The sequence below is a fragment of the Ascaphus truei genome, chromosome 1, assembly GCF_040206685.1.
Source record: "Ascaphus truei isolate aAscTru1 chromosome 1, aAscTru1.hap1, whole genome shotgun sequence".
Taxonomy (NCBI): Eukaryota; Metazoa; Chordata; class Amphibia; order Anura; family Ascaphidae; genus Ascaphus; species Ascaphus truei.
The window spans coordinates 541748155-541774322 of NC_134483.1; the positions used below are offsets into that span (position 1 = coordinate 541748155).

Genomic DNA, 26168 nt, shown 5'->3' on the forward strand with positions numbered 1-26168 from the left:
GGATACCCCAGTACAGGAGTGACCAGTTCCAATCCCCAGGGCCACCAACAGGTCAGGTTTTAGGGATATCCCCGATTGAGCACAGGTGGCTCAATCAGTGGCTGCGCCCAAGACTGAGCCACCTGTGGTGTAGCTGGTGATATCCTGAAAACCTGACCTGTTGGTGGCCACCCGTGCCCCAGTAATAGCATCCAGTAAGTGGTTGGACTTCCTCCCTTTACAAGGAAGAAATAAACAACCTGGCTTCCTATGGAGGGTCTGAGTTCCCCAGCTAATCACACAACCTTCTCCTGCAATGATGAGGGGGGCAGCTGTGTCCTCTCTGTGTCCTCTCTGTGTCCCACCCCTGTGTCCCACCTCTGGCTTCAAGGAGGAGGGCTGGAGAGCCCAGGGCATTGGCACTGAATGCACGGACCTTGCAGGCTGGTGTCACTGGGGTGGGTTTACATGGCTGAAGGACCCCTGGGGGGGGGGGACCCCCCTCATTCCCTCACTACCTGGTGCTACTTTTCCCATGTCGTTATCACAGAGTGAAATTCTGCAGCTTTTTAAGTGAAATGCATTAGCAAAGCACACACAGCTAATGGGAAACAAAATGGGCCATTACCTTGCTCATTAATATGGGGTTTAAGGGACGTGGGAGCATTAGCTTCATGTGTCATGCATTTTAGAGGGGCTTATTATTTAATTCCGTTAATTACACTGTTTTATCTGATTACTTTACTCCTCAGCGTTAACTTGTCTGCTCAGGCGGTGGCTGCCTGGTGTCGGGGACAATAAGGCACTCAATGGGGTGAGTTATCATGAAATAAAGCACAGCTTGGCATGGAAAAATAAAGCATAATTGAGGCCACACTGGGGTAGGTTGGTATTTTTTGATTGCTGGTCATTTGATTAGGAGTAACACACCTTGCCACACAAAACACTGCATTCACTATTAACCAAAACAAGGGGTCACTGCAGAACTGCCCGGTGTGTTGGGGAGATCATTGGGAAAGGGATTTAGCCCAAACTCACAATACAGAAGGCACTTTTGAAGCTCGTCTCTTACCCTCTCCTGACACACTCGTGTGTAATTAACATTGCTTCACACTACATGCAGACGTGATACTCGTGTGTAAACACACAACCCCACAAAGCAACAGAAATATATACATGACCATGTTCAGATGTGTGGTCCATGGCAGTGTAGTAAAGACAAATAGTGACAGCAGCATAATGCTTTAATAACAGGGGGGTCAGAAGGTAAGGAGTGCCCTGGTCAACCCCTTCTGGGCTGGATGGGTCAGCGACTCAAAGTTCCTGCCCAGAAGAGAGAGTATTTGTATTATTTACACATGGATCTCCTAGTCCCAAACCCGAAACTTCTCAAGTGAACACACAATATATTGTGATATGCACGACAGCGGATTTGCCACTGGGATGTGGTTGACATTGAGTGCTGACCCTTCAGCAACACAAAGTGTGTCCCCAAAAACAGGCAGCACAGATCTGCACATGGCTAATGTGGACTCTTACAGACACAACACTAACACAACTCCACATCCAGCACGTCTGCAGCACACCTTGTATACAAAGAATATACACAACATCAATATACAAGAATAAACGTTTCCCGAAATAAAATATCATTTTTATTTGGAAATATATTGTTTTAATTGTATTGCAAAGTTAGATTTGAGCCGTATTGGTCCCAGAAAGAGTATGTTTTATCCTTATTTTTCTTTGTTAATAGATTATGAATTAAATAGAAAGCCAGTGTTAATATTAGTCCAGTTCTGGTGGTGCAGGTAGAACTCTCGAAGCTGGTCTTATAATATTAATTGTTAGTCCAAATTAAAAAGGTATCATTAGTACTGAAGTACTCATTTAATTGATTACGGAATTTATAATAACTGCAAATACAGAAAAAAAATCGATTAAAAACAACTGATCGACGTCAAAAAATTAAATGACATTAAGTTTATTTAAACTTCGAATAGAAAACCGCTATTTCAAGGATTGGAATGACAACATGCATTTTAAAATAGAATATTTTTTTTTAAATCTATTTCAACTTGGGTGTTTAAAATATATTTGAGTAAATTGGAATGGAAAATATTGTATTTAAAGTCCTGAACTTAAAATAACTTTAAAAAATTGAATGGGGTGTGAGGGCGGGGAAATGGAGTTGAAAATAACAAAATTGTATTTGAAATTATATTTTGCCCAAAGTTACATTTTCTGGGTGTAAAAAAAACCCTTTAATATCGAAAGACCTCTAGTTTCAATCACTTCGCCCATAAACGCTTTATTTTAGAAGATGGCAAAAGCCTTATTGTTGCAACAGAGGGGTTAATTAGTGGGAATTTGGTGTGAAATAGGCACTCCCAGTATCACTGGGAAGGGAGTTAATTTTCCATCACATAATGACAAAGTTCACCTATTTTAATTGGGTGATAATATCTTGAATCATCTTTCTATTCAGTACTCCTGGTAATAGTTTACTCTGCCTGAGTATGTATTTATCATCTGATTGTTTTTTGCACATCATTTAGATAAGACAAAACCTACAGTACATGTTCCAACAAGTTCACCTAACAGCAATGCATATAATGTAGAGACATGTTTCTTTTCTATGCATGTTTAAAGTGATACAATACACCATGTATAACAAACAGCAGTGCTGTGTCAATGCATCATTTAACAAATATTTATTTATACAATGTTTTACCAGGAAGTAATGCATTGAGAGTTACCTCTCGCTTTCAAGTATGTCCTGGGCACAGAGTTAAAATGACAAATAATACATGGATACAAATACACAAATATGGTCAGTGCACTGTGCAGAAAATATACACCTACATAAAAATACTGTTACAAGTACAAAGTCATTATTAAAATTAAAAAAAATCTTAAAACAGAAGCACTGAGGAAAATCAGTATAACATATTCATAATTAAATATGCCCCCCCCCAAGCATATTATAATGATGCTTACTGGAAATAATGGTGTTTGATTGTGTATACGTAGGGGTTTTATTTACCTGTGCTGGTATTCAATTTAGGGATAGCTCAATTGAAATGCTTTGCATAAATCTTTTGCAATTCCAGTTCTTATTCATTGCCTGCCTCCATCACACAGCACACGCAGGGTCCCCTGAATTCAGTGAGCATTTATATGGATGCTGATTTGATTTTGTTTTTATCAACTTGCATAGACTTATCTGCACATCAATGTTAGGACAATATTATAGGGTAATATTTTGGACACGTGGAGTTTTTCTAATAACCTACAAACACAGCAGCTGTGTCCTTATGGGCCAGTAGGGAGTTGCCAAGTTATATAAATAATTTGTATTTATTATTATTTATAATAATAAATACTTATTATTAAGTATAAATTACTGAATAAATACTTCCCTATATATATATATATATATATATATATATATATATATATATATATATATATATATATATATATATATATATATATATATATATATATATATATCATATCCCCCCTGTATTTACAAATATTTAGTGAATACTTTAAAGATACCTGAATGTCTCATAATTAAGGTGGGGTTATTTGGGAAACATGTATTTATTACAGTAATTATGTTTAATTATTATACTCTCAGTCGAGGATCAGTCATTAATAAAAGGGTTTATAATGACATTATTTCTCGCAATTAAAACATCAGTATAGTAACTCTGATATAATATAATATTGTACATCAGATATCAGTGCAGCCATCACATAGCAGCTACAATCTCAGATAACATACACACTATTATACACCTTCAGTGTCTAATACTCATTAAGAAATACAGTAAGTATGATTGGAACATCAGTTTTAATTCAGGGCACTAAGTACATAGGAAATCTATTCCAAATATTGTAATGATACAGTATCCACCACCCTGCATATAAACGCACCCCAATATAATACTAGGGTACGCCTAATGTTGTAACAATGCCAGTCCTCTCTTAGGTCTGTCCCAGGGCAGTGGGTGGCTGTTGGCACTCAGGGGGTTAAAGGAAGCCCCTGTTCTGTAATCCCTCTGGCTGTGATGGGGAGGTAATCAAACCTCCTCTTCCTCTCCCCTCCCCTCCATGCATAGTTGAGTCTTGTTTGTTGAAGACAAGTGGGTGTTAACAGCCTCCCATTCCCCCTCCCTGCTGCAGGCTCATCTGCATACTAATAGCTTATTAACACTTCAGAGTGCAGAGGGGCGTATAAATAGCAGCTGTGCCCACCCCAGCCAGTCAGTCCACCATCCAGCTTCCAGTCACATAAAGAGAAGACCTGGGCACTCTCCTGGATACTGTGCCTTCAGCCTCCACCAGGGGATTTCCTATTTTGTCTCTGCTTTCTGGCTGTCTCCTGCCACCATGCTCCATAACCCCGTCTTCTCAGGCTTTGGGCACCTGCTGGCAGAGCCCCACACCTTGCGTGTGCCCACAGAGGTCCACCAGCCCCCCAAATCCTCCTTCAACATTGACTCCATCCTATCCAGGACGGACAGGTGTGCTTCCAAAGTGCCAGTGGAGAGGCACAGCTGGCAGCCGGCCTCTGTGCCCTTTGGCTATTCCTTTGGATTGATGCCCTACCCACCCATGTACCTGTACAAGCCCTCGGGTGGGCATGGTGCCCTGATGCAGCAGCAGCAAGTCAGGCTGCCCAGGGCAGAGTGCCTGTGTGCGGACCCCCTCTGCAAGCAGAAAGGTAAGGCTGGACCATGTACGCTGTGCTTGCCCATCACCTGCAGTGGCTGTGGGGAAGGGATACCAGACTGGCATTAGATAGTGAGCTGCATGGCACTTCTTATATGGCACATAGAGAGCATCAGGCTTAAATAAGTTGGGTCACTGCAAATTCCAAATGCAATAACCTTTTAATAATAATAATATTGGTAACAGGGTTTGGTGGATTTCTGTGTGATCCTAAATAAGTTGCTATTGTGAGTGGACACACACTTGAAGAGCTAAGGGATACAGCTGTGTGGTGTAAACATTTCTTTTTATAGGGGAAATGGTACAGATTATTAGCTGGTATCAAGAGGTGACATGTTCTTGGTCTGTAAAGTATTTAGTAAGATCGTTAACTAGTTCGCTGCTGTGTCAGTTGCTGGCAATCGTAACCCTTCACAGGGGCACTCAAGATCGGGTATCCCTGCTTCAGCACAGGTGGCTCAATCAGAGTCTGTCTTGGACTGCACCACCTGTGCTGATGCAGGGATATCCTAAAAACCTGACATGTTGGGGTGGGGGGAGGTCTGGAGGACTGGAGTTGAGAGCCCCCCCCCCTGCGCTTAGCATGTGTAAATGTTTACATGGACCAGAACCCAGGCACATTGGGCTCACCCTGCCCCTCCTCCCCTAGGACTGGAGTATTCTCGCTGTGGGACCGGCCCCATGAGCTCCCTGCCCTGGAGGACGGGTCCCTGTAAGATGAAGAGGATCAGGACAGTGTTCACACCAGAGCAGCTGGAGAGGTTGGAGAAGGAGTTCCTCAAACAGCAGTACATGGTGGGCACAGAGAGGGTGGACCTGGCTAACACCTTGAACCTCACAGAGACGCAGGTAAGAAGAGAGAGGCGACAAGACATACCTCACCTGGCTCTTCATGCCCCATATAGGAGCCTATTCCAGTTAGAAAGTATTCTAGCAATCAGCTTAACTGTATTAAATAATATATTCCATGTATCCATGTGATATGTTGTTGATCATATCATTTCTACTGCATGTATATATATATGTGTGTGTGTGTGTGTATATATATATATATTATATGTGTGTGTGTGTGTGTGTGTGTGTGTGTATATATATATATATACACACACACACACACACTTCCTTGCTGCAGTGGGAGCACTGTATACTAGGTGATAATGGTGAAAGGCAGGGTTGCAGACCTGTCTAAGACATGTGACTGTGCTCACAAGTGATATTCTTTATTGGCTATATATATATAATATACTGTCCATATTCTTAACCCCTTGTCTGCCGGGTGTTAACCGTGTCAACCAAACAGTTCACTATTTTTTGAGGGCGTGGGGGGGGGGGGGGCGATCCAGGTTGATTCAACACAGTAGAATATCCCAGACAAAAAGTGGCAATATTGCTAAATTGGAGATGTTAGGTGTGCGCTGACCGTTACATCCCTTATTTTTGTCGCTACTGCAGCTTATCACTTCTCCCGTGATCAATGGGGCCAATATTAACACTAAAATAAAAAGCGCACAGAGACATTAAGTAAAAATAGATGATATTTTATGTAAAAAATATATTATTACTGAATTTGTATAAATCCGTGACGGTGCCGATGTTCTTGTTTGATTTATGACTTGGGCTCACAATATTGTTGTGGTCGTTTTTTCTTGTAGGTGAAAGTTTGGTTCCAGAATCGGCGTATCAAATGGAGGAAGCAGAGCTTGGAGCAGAAGAAGGCCAAGCTGTCCCAGTTTGGGGTGATCCCTGCAGACTCCTCGGACCAGACAGATGAGAAGGATAGTGAGGAGGATGATGTGGAAGTGGAACTCTAGGCGAGATGAACTAAACCGGGCAACCTAAGGCCCCTTCGAAACAGACGACCACTGGATGTGGTGAACCTCCTTGATACCACTCAGTGTTGCTGAAGGATGAGGCCTGCTCACCGTGGCCTTCTCACCGTGGCCTGCACATTGCTGTGGGTGGGAACTAAGATTAATTTGTGAAGACGGCACTAAAGACAGTTGGGATTGAACCTAGAGCCATTAGCTTAAAGAGTTCAAAATGGCCACCCTCTGAATCTCGTAAACAAGGCTATCTTGGGAACAACTTAACTTTGCTGGACTCTCAACTCCTTTTGCGGCTTGAGGCCTCAACAGCAATTATGAGCTCTTTAAAAGGGAAGGGGTTAAATGAATGTAGCTGCAACTTCTCCCCATATGATAGAAGTGGTGTAGACACGGCCTTAGGATCTGTCCTCTTCCCACAACACTTTTTTTTTTTTTTGGTATGGTCATTGTATTTGTGGGTTTTTCTATTTGTACTCCAATATGACCAGACCCAGAGTGCCTTATTACTTTCTACGCTAGAGAATACAAGAAGGGGCCACATGAACCGTCCTTTTCTGTTTAATGTATGAGGATTGCATCCAAACTCCACATCTTCCTTGAGTTGACCGTTCCTAGGTGCTTTCTCTCGCACTTGTTGTCCGAACACTGTGAATGCCAATGCGGGGTGGAGGAGGACGGCTGGGCAGGACTTGGTCTTCAGGGTCTCCAGCTTTTGTTACCAAATATTGACTGCTGAGAAGGTCAGACTGTCCGGGTTAAAAATCCAATGGGAATTAATATACTATCGTGTTTCTATCATCGATACTTTTGGGGAGATTTGGGGTTTCTGTAAAGAACGCGCACAAATGGGACACTTGAAAGTACTTGGTAGATATATTGAGGTTTGGGGGCATATTACCAGCAGAGGGGTAGATAATCAATGTTTTAAAAAGTGGCCTTTTGACTACCTCCAAAGATCTGGTGACCCTCTACCATGGCAGAGGGCAAACCGTGTGACCTTGGCCGACTCTTATGGAAGCTCAGGATAATTTATAATATTGTTTGTACCTGTACATATCTTATTTTTTTTTATTCTTGTATTTATATAGGCGCACGTATGCCGTTTGATTCTGTGTAACTTATTTATTTGATGTTTTTTTTTTATCCTAATAAATTTCAGTCTTTTACATGAATTCCATGTTTGTTTTGCTTTTATCTAAGCTTTTGAGCTTTATAACGGGGCCACGCGAGAGGTGGGAATGTCGGCTGAGAAGGACGCTGAATCTACGCGGTAACCATTAGGCTTATCGTATACATCGGGGGTGCTCAAGCCCCTCCAATAGGTCAGGTTTTAAGGATATCCCTGCTTCAGCACAGGTGGCTCAATCCTGCTTCAGCCTCTGGGCCACCTGTGCTGAAGTTGGGATATCCTTAAAACCAGTTCTGGGGGTGGGGGGGGTAGGCTTGCGGACTGGAGTTAAGTACACTGGTATACATGACTGCCTTGCTGAAAGATGTAAAAACAAAAAAACAACACAACTTCAGTGATACAATAATATCCCATAACCCAATACCCCACAATAATATCCCATAACCCAATACCCCACAATAATATCCCATAACCCAATACCCCACAATAATATCCCATAACCCAATACCCCACAGTAATATCCCATAACCCAATACCCCACAATAATATCCCATAACCCAATACCCCACAATAATATCCCATAACCCAATACCCCACAATAATATCCCATAACCCAATACCCCACAATAATATCCCATAACCCAATACCCCACAGTAATATCCCATAACCCAATACCCCACAATAATATCCCATAACCCAATACCCCACAATAATATCCCATAACCCAATACCCCACAATAATATCCCATAACCCAATACCCCACATTTGCATCACAGACTTTTTTTTAAGATTAAGGAGAAGACCTTATAACGGGGAGGGGGGGGGAGAATCAATGCATCAGATCTATCAAAAGTGAAACAATCTTGCACAAGTTTCAGACAAAATGTTCCCACCGTTATCTAGTTTTGGATACTTGTTACTCCCTTAACTGGCAGCAAACTGACATTCTTAAATCTTTATTTTTTTTTTTGCTTTGCAAATTGTGGGTGTGTGTATGGCAGGGAGGGCAAACTCCAGTCCTCAAGGACCACCAACAGGTCAGGTTTTCAGGATATCCCTGCTTCAGCACAGGTGGCTCGTTCATTGACTGACTGAACCACCTGTGCTGAAGCAGGGATACCCTGAAAACCTGACCTGTTGGTGGCCCTTGAGGACTGGAGTTGGCCACCCTTGGTGTATAGTTTTCCAGGTGCAAGAATCCACACTGTACCATTTCTAGCAAGCTAAGCAAATCCACGCGTGTTACTTCCCTAAAATGCACAGCGGAGTCACTCACATATATCGCATTATACAGCGATCTCACAAATCTCCTCCAGTGTAAAGAAGAGACCTGTGAGGTTTCAAAAAGATCTGTCCCTATACTCGCAGCGAGAACTCATGTTTGTCCCTGAAAATGTGTCCCAACTGGCAACAAGTTTGCACTTCTACTGCAAGACCAAATGGAGAGATCCAGTACCATACCGTGTGAATGTGCTCACACGTGATAGTTTTATTTACTGTACTGTGGAGAGTTTGTCACTTATTTACCCATGACTAATATAATGTGGGATTTTTTTTTAATTGCATAATTTGGGGGAAAATAAAAGGGTGACTCTACCCCCCTTCCCTCTCTCTTCCCCCTCCCCCTTCCCTCTCTCTTCCCCCCCTTCCCTCTCTCTCTCTCCCCCCCCCTTCCCTCTCTCTTCCCCCCCCCCTTCCCTCTCTCTTTCCCCCCCCTTCCCTCTCTTCCCCCCTCTTCCCTCTCTTTCCCCCCTTCCCTCTCTCTTCCCCCTCCCCCTTCCCTCTCTCTTCCCCCCCTTCCCTCTCTCTCTCCCCCCCCTTCCCTCTCTCTTCCCCCCCCCCCTTCCCTCTCTCTTCCCCCTCCCCCTTCCCTCTCTTTTCCCCCCCTTCCCTCTCTCTCTCCCCCCCCTTCCCTCTCTCTTCCCCCCCCCCTTCCCTCTCTTTCCCCCCCCCCTTCCCTCTCTTCCCCCCCTCTTCCCTCTCTTTCCCCCCCTTCCCTCTCTCTTTCCCCCCCCTTCCCTCTCTCCCCCCTCCCACTCTCATCCCCCCTTTAGTATACTTTTTATTTTCACCTTGTTGTTGAATAATAGAAGTGTCTGTAGAAATGTCATGCTTCATAAAAGCTCATATAAGACCCATCAGAAAGAAGGAAATAATACATAAAATCTCATTGTTACATTAGTGTCAATTAACCCCTCCACTAACTCCTAATGGCCTTAACGAGCCTCAGTCTTGCACAAGAGAAGAAGAGTTTTGTGAATGGCTTCTTAAGCAGAAACTGGAGCTGTAAATAAGAGTCGTGGTATACTCCAGATGCACTATTACAGTTACAGCGTAACCCCGGCTTGCAACTTCTTTTTAAATGGACAAGTGTTATCAAAGGACCGTGACCTGTTTATAAGGTTAAATGTATCTGACTGGCCCATTTTAATAAACAATTCTTGTACGTGTGTGTGTGTGTGTGTGTGTGTGTGTGTGTGTGTGTGTGTGTGTGTGTGTGTGTGTGTGTGTGTGTGTGTGTGTGTGTGTGTGTGTGTGTGTGTGTGTGTGTGTGTGTGTGTGTGTGTGTGTGTGTGTGTGTGTGTATATATATAATTTTGCATGTCATTTCCCAGAATCCATTGCTGCAGTGGAAGCACTGTATGCTTGGTGATAATGCGAATAGCAGGGTTACAGACCTGACTCAGAGATGTGAGTGTGCTCACAAGTAATATATATATATATATATATATATATATATATATATATATATATATATATATATATACATACAGTATATACTGTATATTATACTATTTCCATGGTAAACAAATGATTGAAGAGTTTTTACCATCTGAATCTATCGTTTGCTGATGACTGTCAGTCCTCAAAGCGTTGGTACTTTTTGCAAAGTAACGACTGTATGAAGCCACCATTAGGCCTCGGCCAAGCTCCCCGCTGGCGTGCTGTGGCGCCTGAGGCTCAGGGACAGCGGGCGCTTTCCCTGGCCTTAGACAGCGCGCCGTCAGGGGGCGGGCCAGTGACGTCACGAAGCTGGTTCACCCTCATTGGGCGAACCGCTCACGTGACCGGCCCTGCGCTCCGGCGAGCACTGAAATGTAAAAATCTGCTAAGGCTTACGCTTACGCAACTGTAGGCGAGCCCCTACTAAAGCCGCTCTAATTGCGGCTGTAGGGGCTCAGTGCCGAGCGGGAGCGCGCCTCCGCCAGCAAGCAGCAACCCTGGACGAGGCCTTAGTCTGACAAATAAGCAGAACTAGCTGATCTACTTGAATTCAGTGTTCCCGGAAAAAAGTAAAAAACGCATACATTTTTTCTCAAGACACAAATAAGTGAGCGTGAATGTGTGGGTGAGCGACTGTATATAAGTAACAAGTTACACCGAGAATTTGTTTAATATAGGGTTTACACGCTGCACCATACTGCGCCCGTAACGAGCTGATGTCAGCTCTTCATCCACATGAAGGATTCCGTGTGCCATACAATCCCACAGGAAGACGTGCATCGAATCATCCTGCAGTACAGTATTAAAGAGGCGATGCCAGCGGCACTTCAACAAATATATTTATATTTTGTTGGGGGGGGAGGGTTGGGATCTGGAGCCTTTGATTAGCTTTATTGAAAACGTATTGCCTAAGCTGCAGATTAATTCGTTCTCCCTTCATCGATCAGCAAAGATCCTGCATCCCAGGGTTCACTAAATGGCTATCTTTCATTTTCAATCAATTCTTCAGGCAGTGAAACTCAGCAGCTACAATGTATCCTTATATTACTAAGGTAACATTATTTATTGTTACTGTTTGCAGCTCAAACTGCTGGGAACATTGGCAACAAATGACAACAAATAGGAAAGTGTTGCAAAGATCTTGCACTGCTGGGGAGGTGGGCTAAACCTGCTATAGAAATCAGTATATTAGATCTAATTCAAAATGACATTAGGAGTTGAATTTAAAATAAAATAAAAACGTATGAAGTATTATCCAATACTACTGACCTGATTTATTTGTTAAACACATGTAGGATATTGCATGGATTGCTTCTTTAATGCAGCGCAATAGTGACACCTAGTGTGCATTTGCTACAACAGGCAAAGGAAGGTGGGCCAACCCTTTCTTCTATGTAATAATAATGGAGGGAGGGGGAGTAGGGGGTAGGATATCTTTTTATTGGACAAACAAGTACAGGTAGGCCTCGTTATCCAACGTTTCCCTTTACAACAAATGGCATATCCAACGCTTTACAATGCAACCCTACGGGCCGTTATCCGACGCCTGAATGCGTTATCTGACGCCTGAATGCGCTATCCGACGCCTGAATGCGTTATCCGACGCCTGAATGCGTTATCCGACGTCTGAAGGCTTTATCCGGCGCCTGAATGAGTTATCCGACGCCTGCATGCGTTATCCGACGCCTGAATGCGTTATCCGACGCCTGAATGCGTTATCCGATGCCTGAATGCGTTATCCGACGCCTGCATGCGTTATCCGACGCGTGAATGCATTATCTGACGCCTGCATGCGTTATCCGATGCCTGCATGCGTTATTCGATGCCTGAATGCGTTATCCGACGCCTGAATGCGTTATCCGACGCCTGCATGCGTTATCCGACGCCTGAATGCGTTATCCGACGCGTGAATGCGTTATCCGACGCCTGCATGCGTTATCCGATGCCTGCATGCGTTATCCGACGCCTGAATGCGTTATCCGACGCGTGAATGCGTTATCCGACGCCTGCATGCGTTATCCGACGCCTGAATGCGTTATCCGACGCCTGCATGCGTTATCCGACGTCTGAAGGCGTTATCCGGCGCCTGAATGCGTTATCCGACGCCTGAAGGCATTATCTGACGCCTGAATGCGTTATCCGACGCCTGAGTGCGTTATCCGACGCCGGAATGCGTTATCCGACGCCTGAATGCGCTATCCGACGCCTGAATGCGTTATTGGACGCCTGAATGCGTTATCCGATGCCTGAATGCGTTATCCGACGCTCACCGCCACTGATTAACATGGGACTCACTTTACAACGGTTTCACTATCCAACGCTACTTCCAGAGCGGATTCCGCTGGATAAGCGAGGACTGCCTGTACGTTGATATGTTACAAGCTTTCCAACCTCTCGGGGTTCTTCATAGGATATCTTTTTATTGGACAAACAAGTACAGGTAGGCCTCGTTATCCAACGTTTCCCTTTACAACAAATGGCATATCCAACGCTTTACAATGCAACCCTACGGGCCGTTATCCGACGCCTGAATGCGTTATCTGACGCCTGAATGCGCTATCCGACGCCTGAATGCGTTATCCGACGCCTGAATGCGTTATCCGACGCCTGAATGCGTTATCCGATGCCTGAATGCGTTATCCGACGCCTGCATGCGTTATCCGACGCGTGAATGCATTATCTGACGCCTGCATGCGTTATCCGACGCCTGCATGCGTTATCCGACGCCTGAATGTGTTATCCGATGCCTGAATGCGTTATCCGACGCCTGCATGCGTTATCCGACGCGTGAATGCATTATCTGACGCCTGCATGCGTTATCCGACGCCTGCATGCGTTATTCGATGCCTGAATGCGTTATCCGACGCCTGAATGCGTTATCCGACGCCTGCATGCGTTATCCGACGCCTGAATGCGTTATCCGACGCGTGAATGCGTTATCCGACGCCTGCATGCGTTATCCGACGCCTGCATGCATTATCCGACGCCTGAATGCGTTATCCGACGCCTGCATGCGTTATCCGACGTCTGAAGGCGTTATCCGGCGCCTGAATGCGTTATCCGACGCCTGAAGGCATTATCTGACGCCTGAATGCGTTATCCGACGCCTGAATGCGTTATCCGACGCCGGAATGCGTTATCCGACGCCTGAATGCGCTATCCGACGCCTGAATGCGTTATCCAACGCCTGAATGCGTTATTGGACGCCTGAATGCGTTATCCGATGCCGGAATGCATTATCCGACGCCTGAATGCGTTATCCGACGCTCACCGCCACTGATTAACATGGGACTCACTTTACAACGGTTTCACTATCCAACGCTACTTCCAGAGCGGATTCCGCTGGATAAGCGAGGACTGCCTGTACGTTGATATGTTACAAGCTTTCCAACCTCTCGGGGTTCTTCATCGGGTCCTACCCTTACCCTGGGAGGTTGGAAAGCTCGTAACATATCAGCTACTTGTTTACTTGTTAGTCCAATAAAAGGTATCATACCCGTCCTCCCTCTCCCTCCTTTGTTACTTTACTAAAGCAGCACGTAGAAAAGAAACTAGAGTACCCCGCTACAGCTGTACTGAAATGTGGTAGTTCAATGGGGGAGAGGGCGCTAATGGGTCGGATATAGAGATAACTGAGGACGTAAAGAACCCACTATTCAGCACTCGCACTCCCAGGCCAAATGATAAGTGTGTCATTTAAAACTTAATCTTTATTACTCACAAACATATAACATAAAGGTGGTTACAATAAACACGTATTGGACGCACGCTATTGATCTTATGTCGGATATGATGAATACCCTGGATCAATAGTATTAAAATAATGAATTAAGTTTAATTGTATCAATTAACACTACTAAGATGCCTTATATGAAGATCCCTTAGTAGAGAGTGCACAGGGGCAAATACAGAATTGGTTGTGTTAACAATATAAAATCAGACTGACAGTTTGCTGAGTAATAATCCTGGTGCTTAAAGGGTTAACTTCTGTATTGCACTTATACGTGGTAACAGAGGATCCTGCCCAGATACTCTTTGTAGAACCTGAGGTTGGGTAAAGATATTATAATCCCTATGAGGGGCTGTAACACAGTTAAACTTGTAGAGCAACTGTAACAAGTGTGGCAATGAGGTACAGCTAGAGCTCAGAGTACATAGTACCAGCCCTAGCTAGACTCCCATGCAGTACAGCACCAGGAACACTGTGCAAGTGAAATGAACGTAGTCCTAGTGGAACTGCCCCACCGTTCTAATTTGTGAAACAGCTGGTGAGCAGTGTACAGTGTACAGTGTACGTGGCAGCAGATGAGTACACAGTGTGGTGTTAACAACAAGCCTAGGACTCAGAGAGGTATGAGCAATTATGCAGCACACTTGCAGAACACACAGATAAGCAGCCTGTGTCCTGTGTACTCAATGTACACGTGGTTGCTAGCAAACAGTATTGCTGTCAGGTACCTACTGTAACTATAAGTTATTCTTAGGCACTCTTGCCAGCTAAAAGAACAGTGTACAGTGGTATTGGATCCCAGAGCTCATATTCATGAATGGGCTAGCACTTTAAAAATCTGGGTGCCACTGTATACCATATTGATGCTCATATATACTTAAGGATAGAACAATTCTAAGAGGATTCATACATATGACCCTGCACTCTGTGAGGAGAGCAGCTACTCAGATAGCTATTGCAAACTCTCTCGCGTCGCCGCAGGGTTCCCGCAGCTAGTCGCTGTGCCAATGAAATTCTGCGGTCAGACAGTCTGCCCTGCGCGTGCCCGTGTGATGGTGCCGACGTGCGCGTTTGGCGTACAGAAACGCTTTCTCAAGGCTCAATGGTAGAGAGGGGGGGTGTCCCATAGAAAGCAGCCCGTAGTAAGGTCTGTATTTTTATAACAAATACAGGTCATCGCACCTTCCAGGCAAAGAAAGCGGTGCTTCGATGCACTGCCATGCGTGGCTTTTATTTCCTGCTGGTAACGGTGCCAAAAGTAAGAAGTTTTAACAAAACGTATTCCTCTTAGGCCCGTTCTAGAGCGCCGGATGCGCGCACGGCAGGGAGCGGGGAGGCGACAGACAGCGGCGAAGACGAGGAAAAGATGATTTTGCGCCGCTACCGGCGCTTAAATGTATGTATGTGTGTGTATATATGTATGCTTGTGCGTATGTGTGTGCGTGTGTGCATGTGTATGTGTCAAAGGTAAATAAATAAATAATATTTTTATTACAACTTATTTTTTTATTTTTAAAATATTATTTCATACATAATTCACAATCTCTACACACACACACACACACACACACACACACACACACACACACACACACACACACACACACACACACACACACACACACACACACACACAATACACCCGAAAAGCATGTGGCACGAGCACATAAAAGCTCAGAGCAAACCCCTGCCCTGAAATCTGCGGCAGTTGTCACCTGGTGTCTCCTCCACCTGAAGAGGCTTCACATAGCAGCGCTGATCCCATTGTATTAGTGTGACAGGTGTGAGATGGGGCAGTCACATAGTATCTGTCCCTGACACATCAGGGCCATTCACTGTCACAGAGAGAGGCGTGGTCCCTTATTCAGGAGGCCTCTACATGAGGGGTCTGCCCTGACCCCAACCAGCCAGGGGCCATTGGAAACCATTAAACCGGTCTTTCATTGGGTGATGCACCTTAAATAGGAGCTGTCTGGGGGCTCCACATCCAGAAACCCTTTGTGTATTCCATGTCTGGTGAGAGAGTGAGGGAGGAGAAAGAGAGGGAGAAATATCTATAAAGAGTGAGAGAGGAAGAGAGACTGAGAAAGGGATAGTGAGTGAGAGAGGAAGAGAGACTGAGAAAGGGATGGTGAGTGAGAGAGGAAGAGAGACTGAGCAAGGGATAGTGAGTGAGAGAGGAAGAGAGACTGAGAAAGGGATAGTGAGTGAGAGAGGAAGAGAGACTGAGAAAGGGATAGTGAGTGAGAGAGGAAGAGAGACTGAGAAAGGGATAGTGAGTGAGAGAGGAAGAGAGACTGAGAGGGATAGTGATTGAGAGAGTAAGAGAGACTGAGAAAGGGATAGTGAGTGAGAGGAAGAGAGACTGAGCAAGGGATAGTGAGTGAGAGAGGAAGAGAGACTGAGAAAGGGATAGTGAGTGAGAGAGGAAGAGAGACTGAGCAAGGGATAGTGAGTGAGAGGAAGAGAGACTGAGCAAGGGATAGTGAGTGAGAGAGGAAGAGAGACTGAGAAAGGGATAGTGAGTGAGAGAGGAAGAGAGACTGAGAAAGTGATAGTGAGTGAGAGAGGAAGAGAGACTGAGAAAGGGATAGTGAGTGAGAGAGGAAGAGACACTGAGAAAGGGATAGTGAGTGAGAGAGGAAGAGAGACTGAGAAAGGGATGGTGAGTGAGAGAGGAAGAGAGACTGAGAAAGGGATGGTGAGTGAGAGAGGAAGAGAGACTGAGAAAGGGATAGTGAGTGAGTGAGTGAGAGAGGAAGAGAGAATGAGAAAGGGATAGTGAGTGAGAGAGGAAGAGAGACTGAGAAAGGGATAGCGAGTGAGAGAGGAAGAGAGACTGAGAAAGGGATAGTGAGTGAGAGCGGAAGAGAGACTGAGAAAGGGATAGTGAGTGAGAGAGGAAGAGTGACTGAGAAAGGGATAGTGAGTGAGAGAGGAAGAGACACTGAGAAAGGGATAGTGAGTGAGAGAGGAAGAGAGACTGAGAAAGTGATAGTGAGTGAGAGAGGAAGAGAGACTGAGAAAGGGATAGTGAGGAAGAGAGACTGAGAAAGGGATGTGATTGAGAGAGGAAGAGAGACTGAGAAAGGGATGGTGAGTGAGAGAGGAAGAGAGACTGAGAAAGGGATGGTGAGTGAGAGAGGAAGAGAGACTGAGAAAGGGATAGTGAGTGAGAGACAGACTCTTGATGGTACAACAGGTCTTCTTCCTCAGTCCCTGGAGCAGACCCAAGAGAATTGAGGCCCCAAGAGCCCCTCCTCCGCTCCCTCACCCCCCTGACGGGGCAAGGGGAATAACCCCCATTACACTGAGGGAGGGAAGAGACACACTGCCACAATTTGGTGGAGTGTCAGCTTTTATACCCAGGGGAGGGGCTTGTAATACCAAAAAGAATACCAAAAAGAATAGACAGGTGCGCAACCAAAAATGGTACTAAAATTAGTGCTATAAGGTGAATATGCACCAATGTGACCAATCGGGGCCGGATGGAGGGTATATACCGGCTCTGTCCACTAATGTATTTACTCTCTGATGAAGAGGCACTTGTAGCCTTGAAACGCGTTGGAATAGAGATTTGTATCATTTAAACTGAGTATCTGTTCAGTCCTCCGAGCCTGTGCTGCTTTGCCCCGCTCCCCCTTGTGGTTCCCTCACTTTGGCGCGACGCCACATAGTGACGTCATTCGAGCGCCGACGGAACGCTCCGAGACACACGTGGAGCCAGCACTCGCGGCAGGAGATGTGCTGAGACTGATCGAGCTTGTCTCTGGGGACTTTGAACTTGGGACATAATAGACTTTGCTGCCCTTACCGCACCCCGTCTGTGGACGAGCCTTTGTCACTGTGGTGACTTGTGGACTGCCCTTACTTGTGGAACCAGATGGCTGATGATCCGTGACTGCCCAGATCTTCGTGCTAGTGTGGCGTATGGGTCATTTGTCCCATGAAATGCTGTTTTAACATTTTCCTGATGTACGCACAATGCCTATCCTTGGTTTAACTAATACATTTTAATTTTGATATACTTCACCATGAGCGTTGTGCGCTGTTTTCTTTTGTGTTATCTGAGGGGGTTGTAACCCTGCCCCATAACAGGGCAGGTCCAAATACTAACAGGCATCACACCATCTGCATGTGACCGAGTCAGTACCCTCCCAGGTATGACACTCCAAACTGCCAGTAGACCTGCACCTGGATATGACAACATTGTAGCTATCCAGTCTGCAACTGCAGGCGAGGCCCTGCGCAGGAGTTTAACCCCAATACTGCCAGTTCCTATCAGGACTTATAGTGTTGAGGCCAGTGGAAAGGCTATTGCCAGGGGCACTAGGCTACATAGGGATATGCTATAAACCACCAAATAGCTGTGAAATAGAGGAAGCCAAAATACTTTTGCAAATGAAGGCATCAAGGCCAGGACCAGCTGGAATGTTTGCGGGGCTCGGTCCAGGGACATGTGCGGGCCCTCGGCTCTTCCCTTCTCCGGTTCCATGTCTTCCACCCGGCATCTCCCCCTGCGTATTCCAGTCATCCTAGCTCTGCAATGGCTGTCATGTTACCTGGCACCACAGGGCATCCGGCGTCGCGACGTCACGTGACATTCGTTGTCATGGCAACGCAACCCCATTGGACATGGTGGAGCCAGGATGACGGGACTATGCAGGAAGAGATGCTGCCAGAGAAGATAAGAGTGTTACAGAGGCCCCGTGCTCTTCCCCGGTAATCAGTTTAAATGTCGTGGGGGAGAGCGCGGGGCCTCTGTAACCGCGGGGCCTCTGTAACCGCGGGGCTCGGTGCAGTGGCACCGACATCACACCGGCCCTGGTCAAAACTAGGTCATGTTTGCATAATAAGGGGATTTTAATTATAAAGGCATAGACTGGGGCAATGAGATTAGCATTACAAATGAAAGGAAACAGGTTTTGGGGGGTTCTAAAAGACAATTACATGCCCCAAATTATTGAGGAACCAACCAGGGGAGGGGCATTTAGATTTCGTTATATCAAATAATGTAGAAGTAATAAAACATATTCAAGTCTGGGATTATTTGGGAAACAATGATCACAACATGTTCTTATTTTAAATAAATGATCAAAAAACATTGGATTTGTGTAAAGCAGATGTGGTACCTATCTATATCTATACAGCACAACCAGGGAATTACAGACCTGTAAGCCTGACTTCAATAGTGGGGAAGCTACTTGAAGGTTTAATACGGGATAATATTCAGGAATACCTAATGGAAAACAAAATTATTAGTAATAGTCAGCATGGATTTATGAAGGCTAGATGCATTAGACCAGGCTAATGCAGTTGATGTGGTCTATTTAGATTTTGCAAAGGCTTGATACGTTGTCACACAAGAGTGTATAAAATAAAATAAATTGGACTCTGTAAAAACATGCACCGAATTGAAAACTGGTTGAAGGACAGAACAGAGGGTTGTCATAAATGGAACTTTTTCAGGTTGGGCTTAAGTCGTGAGTGGAGTACCTCAGGGATCGGTACTGGGACCCCTGCTTTTTAACTTGTTTATTAATGACCTTGTGGTTGGCATCGAGAGCAAAGTCTCCATCTCTGCTGATGACACTAAATTATGTAAGGCAGTGAAATCATCAGGGCCGCCAACAGGGGGGGGGGGGGGGGCAGCAGGGGTTGGCGTCCCGGGCCCGGTGAGTCAGGGGGGCCCGGCCACCCGGGCTCCCTGCCGGTCCCGTGTCCGCTGTCGGCGGCCGTGTCAGAAAAAAACCCACTGAAATGCTTGAGGAGAGGAGATCCAATCAGGGCTCTCCTCATGGGCGGAGACTAGTAGCTAATATAAGCAACTGCACAGGCGGGAGAAACGTGTTTGAGTGTTCCGAGCTGTGCAGCTGCTTATTCAAAATACACACACAAGTAAATACTGTTATCTGTACTGTCTGTCGGACTGCATTACCCTATTCTGTTGTGTGTGTACAGTATACTCTGTGTTTGTCACTGTAGTGCACTGTCGTATGTCGTCCGTCTCACCTCCCCCCCCCCCCCCCTCCCCCGTCCTACCTTCCCGGCACTCTGTCCGGGCTGTCCAGCACGGCCATCTGCAGCTGGCTCCTGTGCTGCCGCCCGGTAGTGGTGTGCTTCAGCCTGCAGGATCCCGTACGTGTCTTCCCTCCCTCAATGCCGCCCGGGCCCTAGGCCTCCGGATCCTCAGCCCCCACACCCCAGACCCTACCGACATCCTTTGCCCCCACACCCCAGGCCCTACCAACATCCTTTGCCCCCACACCCCAGGCCCTACCGACATCCTTTGCCCCCACACCCCAGGCCCTACCAACATCCTTTGCCCCCACACCCCAGGCCCTACCGACATCCTTTGCCCCCACACCCCAGGCCCTACCGACATCCTTTGCCCCCACACCCCAGGCCCTACCAGAATCCTCTGCCCCCCCCTACCGGAATCCTCCCACCACGTGTCCTCTCGCCCTCAAAGCCACCCAAGCCTTAGGCCCCTGGTTCCTCAGCCCCCCACCTCTGCCAGGCCCTACCGGAATCCTCCACCCCCCCCCCCCCCCCTCTAATGGAATCCTCCGCGGCCCATCTGCTGCAGGCTGTAGTGGCACCCGGGCCTTAACGCACCATCCTCAGCCAGGATCCTCAGCCCCCCACCCCAGGTACTGAAAGCCACGCCCTACAGGCTGAATGAAGGCCCCCCCGAGGGCGGGTTGAAGGCTCCCAAGTCCCCCATCCTCCCCCCCCACCTGGCCGAAGCCTCACTCCACAGGCCGCTTGAAGGCCCCCCCTGCGGGCCGAGTTGAAGGCTCCTGAGTCCCCCCCCAGGACCGGTTGAAGTCTCCCCCGCGGGCCGATCGAAGGCCCCCCTTGCGGACCAGTTGAAGAGCCCCCTCGGACCGGTTGAAAGGTACGGTAATTAATACTCATGAATACTGAACCCCTTACACCCATACTTAACCCCCCCCCCCTGGCCTATACTTATCCCCTTCCCCCCAGGCCTATACTTAACACCCCCAAGCCTACTTAACTCCCCAGGCCCATTGTTAACCACGCAGGCCTCTACTTAACCCCACCACACCCCAGGCCCATACCTTACCTGCCTGAGGTATCCCTGGTGTTCACTGCTCTGGGCTTGAGGCCGCTCACCATCAACCACCATCCTAGCAGCATCAGGTGAGGAGCACCTGTCCTTCTGTAAGGTTTTTACCTCCCTGAGGACAGCAACACGACATTGTAATTTCAGCACAATTGCAGATTTCTTGGTTATCTAAATATGTTCTCAACATAATATTTATTTATTTTAATATGAAGTATTTTTTTATTTGCACCTTGGTTTGAGTTGTGACTGTAAGGGATACTAATAAATCGAAGAGTTCTTGCATTAAGGGTCAAAGAACCTTCTTTGTAGTTCTGGTTATCTGATTATCTTACGTCAGATAGAGGAAACGGTATATTCTATATCTTATATTATAATGAAGCACAAAAGTCCAGTTTCCAATGTTTTTTACAGTATTATAATTACAAGAAAACATTTCATTTAAAGTTGCGTCCGAATGTTTTTCTTTTTTCTTGTTAGGTACGCTATGGGTTTTGGGGGGGGGGGGGGGGGCTGCTCTTTTCATTTGTCCTGGGCCCCATGATTTCTGTTGGCGGCCCTGAGAATCAGAGCAGGATGTAATTTCTCTCTAGAAGGACTTGGAGAGACTGGAAACGTGGGCAGGTAAATGGCAGATGAAGTTCAATACAGATAAATGTAAATGTATGCATTTGGGATGCAAGAATAAACAGGCGACTTACAAATTAAATGGGGTCCAATTAGGTCAATCGTTGATGGAGAAGGATTTAGGAGTGCTTGTAGACAGCAGGTTTAGCAATAGTGCCCAATGTCAGGCAGTAGCTGCAACAGGAAATAAGATCTTACCTAGCGTTAATTGGGGAATAAATGGAAGGGAAATAAACATAATTATGCCCCTTTATAAAGCATTAGTAAACCCCACCTTGGGTATGGAGCACAGTTTTGGGCACCACTCCATAAAAAAAGACATTATGGAACTAGAAAAAGTGCAGAGAAGAGGCACCAAATTAATAAAGGGGATGGAAAATCTGATTTATGAGGAGAGGCTTCAGACATGCGCAGTAGAGATCGTGCACGCGTCGCTAATAGAGAAGAGGTCCTGAGTGGACTAGAATTCCCAGCAGCCTCTGGGGACGGCCCTATAATCCCCGTCACATGCAGTCAGACAGCAACTAAGGCTGACAGATTCTCATGCTGCATTTTGGATACAATGTTGTGTGCAGACAGGGAGTGTCAGTTAGGAGCTGGGACACAGAGAGGGGAGGGTGTGTTTGTGCAGGGTGGAAAGTAGCCTCCTGCACTAGGCCAAAAGACTCCCCTTAGGCCCGAGCTAGACCCCACTTCCCTTAGGCCCAAGCTAGACCCCACTCCCCTTCAGCTTGTGACTGCTTTAGGGAAGGCCCCTTAGGTAGGGACTTTGCCCTGTTAGCAGTCAGTTCCGTCAGTGACACAGCTGCAGTGCTGGACCAGGAAGAGCTAGGGGTAGGAGGTGAGTGCAGGGGTCTGTGACCCACTGCATTAGGCATTATAGCAGCCCCCTAGGCCCAAGTTAGGTCCTGAGCCCTGTGACAGGGTAAATAAAAGCCACCAGTTATATGCCTGGAAAACCTATGTCTAGTCTGCAGTGCAACTGACTAGGTTAACTTCAGCTGGGAACCTCAGGACAATTAGTTGGATCCCAGCTGCCTAATCAAGGTGTGTTAAAACCCAGGCTGTAGACACATGGAGTCTGGCTGTTGAGGAGTAAGCTGCTGAGAGATTTCCTGATACAAGGTCTGATTAGCAAAGTATATGAATTGTGAACTGTCTGTCCCCTGCATAGAAAAGGGTAACCGCCTGATTTATACACTGTCTGCTAAAGAGAAACTGTTTTTGTTTGTCTGCTGAAGAAAAGCCATTTTTCTTTTGTTGCTGATGAGAAGCTATTTTTGTTTTGTGTGCTGTATATCTTTCAAGGCTAAATAAATAAGCCTTGTCAAGAAACCCGCGTGTGTAGTTGCATGTACCCTGCAACAAGCCCCTTACAGCTTGTGGTGCTACAGGGACAGGCCCTAGGTTAGGGACCTTGCCACATTAGTACCAGTGTTAGTTATGGACACAGCGGACACTGCGCTCCCCGAAAAGAAGCTTGGGCTCAAGCCTACGCCCCAAAGAGACAAGGACTATCTCCAGGGTGGGATCGCCCCTGGCGGACCCTCGTGCAAGGAAGGGCCGGATCGCAGACGGGATCACCAAGCGGCGGATCCTTTTCGAAGTTGCTTGCAGGCCCGAGTGCAGGAGCACTCGGCAGGTACCGTCATAAGTGCACCAACGAATCACCATATATTTATTCACACATAGTGGCAGCGCTGACCACGGGACAAAGGGGTTAGACTGTGGACACGGTGTGGGGGTACACGGTGATGGGCATTGGGTATACGCTCCTAAGTGGGAGTGACTGACATTTGAGACTTTGGTACAGAGTGGTACACTTATTGAGTTGATAGCATATGGTTAATGCACGTGTATTGTGTTATGTTGATGCTGCATATAGTAAACGGTTATACTTATACTACTGTGTAAGTGGTTACTATATGTGGGTCCTGTCTAGGGAACATTATACACTCCTAGAATCCTACACAGGTGGAGGCGCTGACCGAGGAAACGTTCCAGAGAATCACCCCAGGCTCTCACTAGCGGAGGCTCAGGCCTCCTGTGGGCCTGACAGGTATAACACACCACACCTGGTAACATATAGGTTTCCCCTCACATACACTGTATATGCGATTGGGTGGGGGAATACCCGTTACATACATATATAGCACACACAATCCCAGCAAACTCAAACGTCCACACCCACCTTATCTTGACTATATGCAATGTCACATAGAGTGCCACTGGGCTGTGGCAGGTGAATATAACAAACGACAGGGGGTGCCCAGTGCTACATCCAAATGACAAAACATACATGGTAATAATTACAAGAGATAATGCTTCAGTACTAATAATAATGCTAATACTAATAATAACAAAATATGTTTTTTTAGTTAGATATTTTGGCCAAAGCATCGTCGCTGCAGTCCTGCGACGTCCTTACTGAGGGACGGAAAGACCGGCGAGCTTCCATCCCTGCTGCACGGAGCCCCAGTGTTGGTTCAGACGAGAACCTATCTGCATTGGAGGGACTAATAATGAAGGACTTCCGTGTTCTTAATATCACCATCATCCACGAGGTCTGATGTGTTAGACTAGCAGCTGACAGCGGTTTCAACATTCTTGCTGTGGAGGCTTTGCCGTGCTGTTCCCGTGGCGGTGACATATATATAAAAAAAAAATATATATATACATGCCTATTTTACATTTTCGTTTGTGAGTGAGCTTGATTCCCTCGCCTCTACTTTTTTATTAAATTTATTAAGTTTTTACGCTATGGGCTGCGCGCGTTCTCTTTTTGTTTTATATAAATATATGTAACGGTATTTCTGGCCCGGCCTGACCCACCCAATCTCACATTGGCCCCTGTGGTCTAACCGGACCCCATTACAGTGTGAATATGCCTGACGGTGCACCTGCTGGCTACAGGACTCCTGAGTCTCCCGCATGATGGTGTGTGGGGAGAACCCGTCTAGACAGGCAGCTGAGGTAGTGTGTTAAGTCTCACCTAGTTCCAGTGCAGCGCCTCCACCTCAACAGGGCCCCTGCGTCCGCATGGGGATGATCCTGTTGAGGAACTCCTCCGTGGTGCTCCTCTCTGTACACTCATTCCACAGATGTACACGAGAGGATTACTGAATGAACACATCTTTATTGAATGATGTGGGCTAGCTGCCCCTCGCAGTTGAGACTTAGCCTCTCATGATTCTCCTCGCTGCTTCCCTTCAAAGGTGATTCTTTCCTTTAATAGGGATTCCCTATCCCCGCAGGGATCACTATCCTGTGCCAGGTCCCTGGACACAGTCTCCTCTGGAGTTACCGCAACTCTTCCTCTCAGCAGAACTCAGGTCTCATACCAAGACTCTCCAGCAACTCCTGCTGGGCTTGAACTAGAACTAAGAACTATACAGCAACTGTACTCGCCTTGAACTCTGACAGAACTAACTCTTTGACACAGTGCTGTGCCTTATGTAACTTCTGAGGCTGACACACCTCTGACATCACTAACCATGGAGTCAGAGCATGTGACCAGTCCCAGCCATACACAGGGCACCCCACCAGGGTGTGAGGGAAAACCTCCATGATTACTGCTGGCATTTTACATGACCGCTACATTCTCCCCCTGGTGAATCCCATAGTCCTCGCTGGGACCTAAATTTGTACACCTTCTTCCAGGAAGCACTGTAACATAGGACATAATTATGTTAACATTCACATACAAATTTTCAGAATTCCATAACAATGACTACAGTACATTCCGCCAAGCCCGCCCCGACCAGCAGCCACGAACCCGCGTAATGTGTTAGTACCCCCTAAAAATAGTGATCTGGGTCAGGTTTTCTCACCTCCCTGTTACCCATATCCAGGACCGTGACATAGTAATGCCGAGGCGACCCTCTCTCTGGCCTATAGGTCACCCTATGTTTGTGGACATTTCTCCCTATGCTCCACACTCGCATCAGGGTGTCTATCCTTTCCTCCGCCTTCTTACCTACAATGGCGCTCCCCCTATTGACTAAGTACAACTCTATAGTCTCTTGGAGCCACCTTTCCCTATTGTCCTCAATTTCATCCATCAGGGGCTCCGGAACATAGGGATACTCCAACCCGTGAGATTTTTTATACCGGACTATTATAGCCCTCTCCGCCCTACTGACCCTGGTCAGATCAGCATTACCTGCCCTCCCAGGTAACACCCATGATAGGGGCTCATCAGGATCGACTGGATCTGACAGTGTGTCGGGACCCATGGGCGCTATGTCTCTACGCTCCAGCTGAAACCACCTCTTCTGTAATTCCCTGTCCCTCTGCTCGGGTGTGAACTCTCCCTCTT

General features: G+C 46.5%; 1 protein-coding gene across 1 annotated transcript; it reads left to right on the forward strand.

The window, feature by feature from the left end:
- Window positions 1-4245: 4245 nt before the first annotated feature.
- Window positions 4246-7657, forward strand: LOC142467565 (homeobox protein not2-like). Its single transcript, XM_075573445.1, has 3 exons — window positions 4246-4714; window positions 5372-5571; window positions 6375-7657. Exons 1-3 carry the CDS (start codon window positions 4381-4383, stop codon window positions 6531-6533), a joined length of 693 nt encoding a protein of 230 aa, XP_075429560.1. The 5' UTR covers window positions 4246-4380; the 3' UTR covers window positions 6534-7657.
- The last annotated feature ends 18511 nt before the right edge of the window (window positions 7658-26168 follow it).

Bases quoted from the DNA above. Each gene is read 5' to 3' on its own strand.
- LOC142467565 (XM_075573445.1), top strand. From the start codon at position 4,381: ATGCTCCATAACCCCGTCTTCTCAGGCTTTGGGCACCTGCTGGCAGAG. The intron at 4,715-5,371 runs GTAAGGCTGGAC...CTCCTCCCCTAG, and splicing joins CCCCCTCTGCAAGCAGAAAG to GACTGGAGTATTCTCGCTGT. The intron at 5,572-6,374 runs GTAAGAAGAGAG...TTTTTCTTGTAG, and splicing joins TGAACCTCACAGAGACGCAG to GTGAAAGTTTGGTTCCAGAA.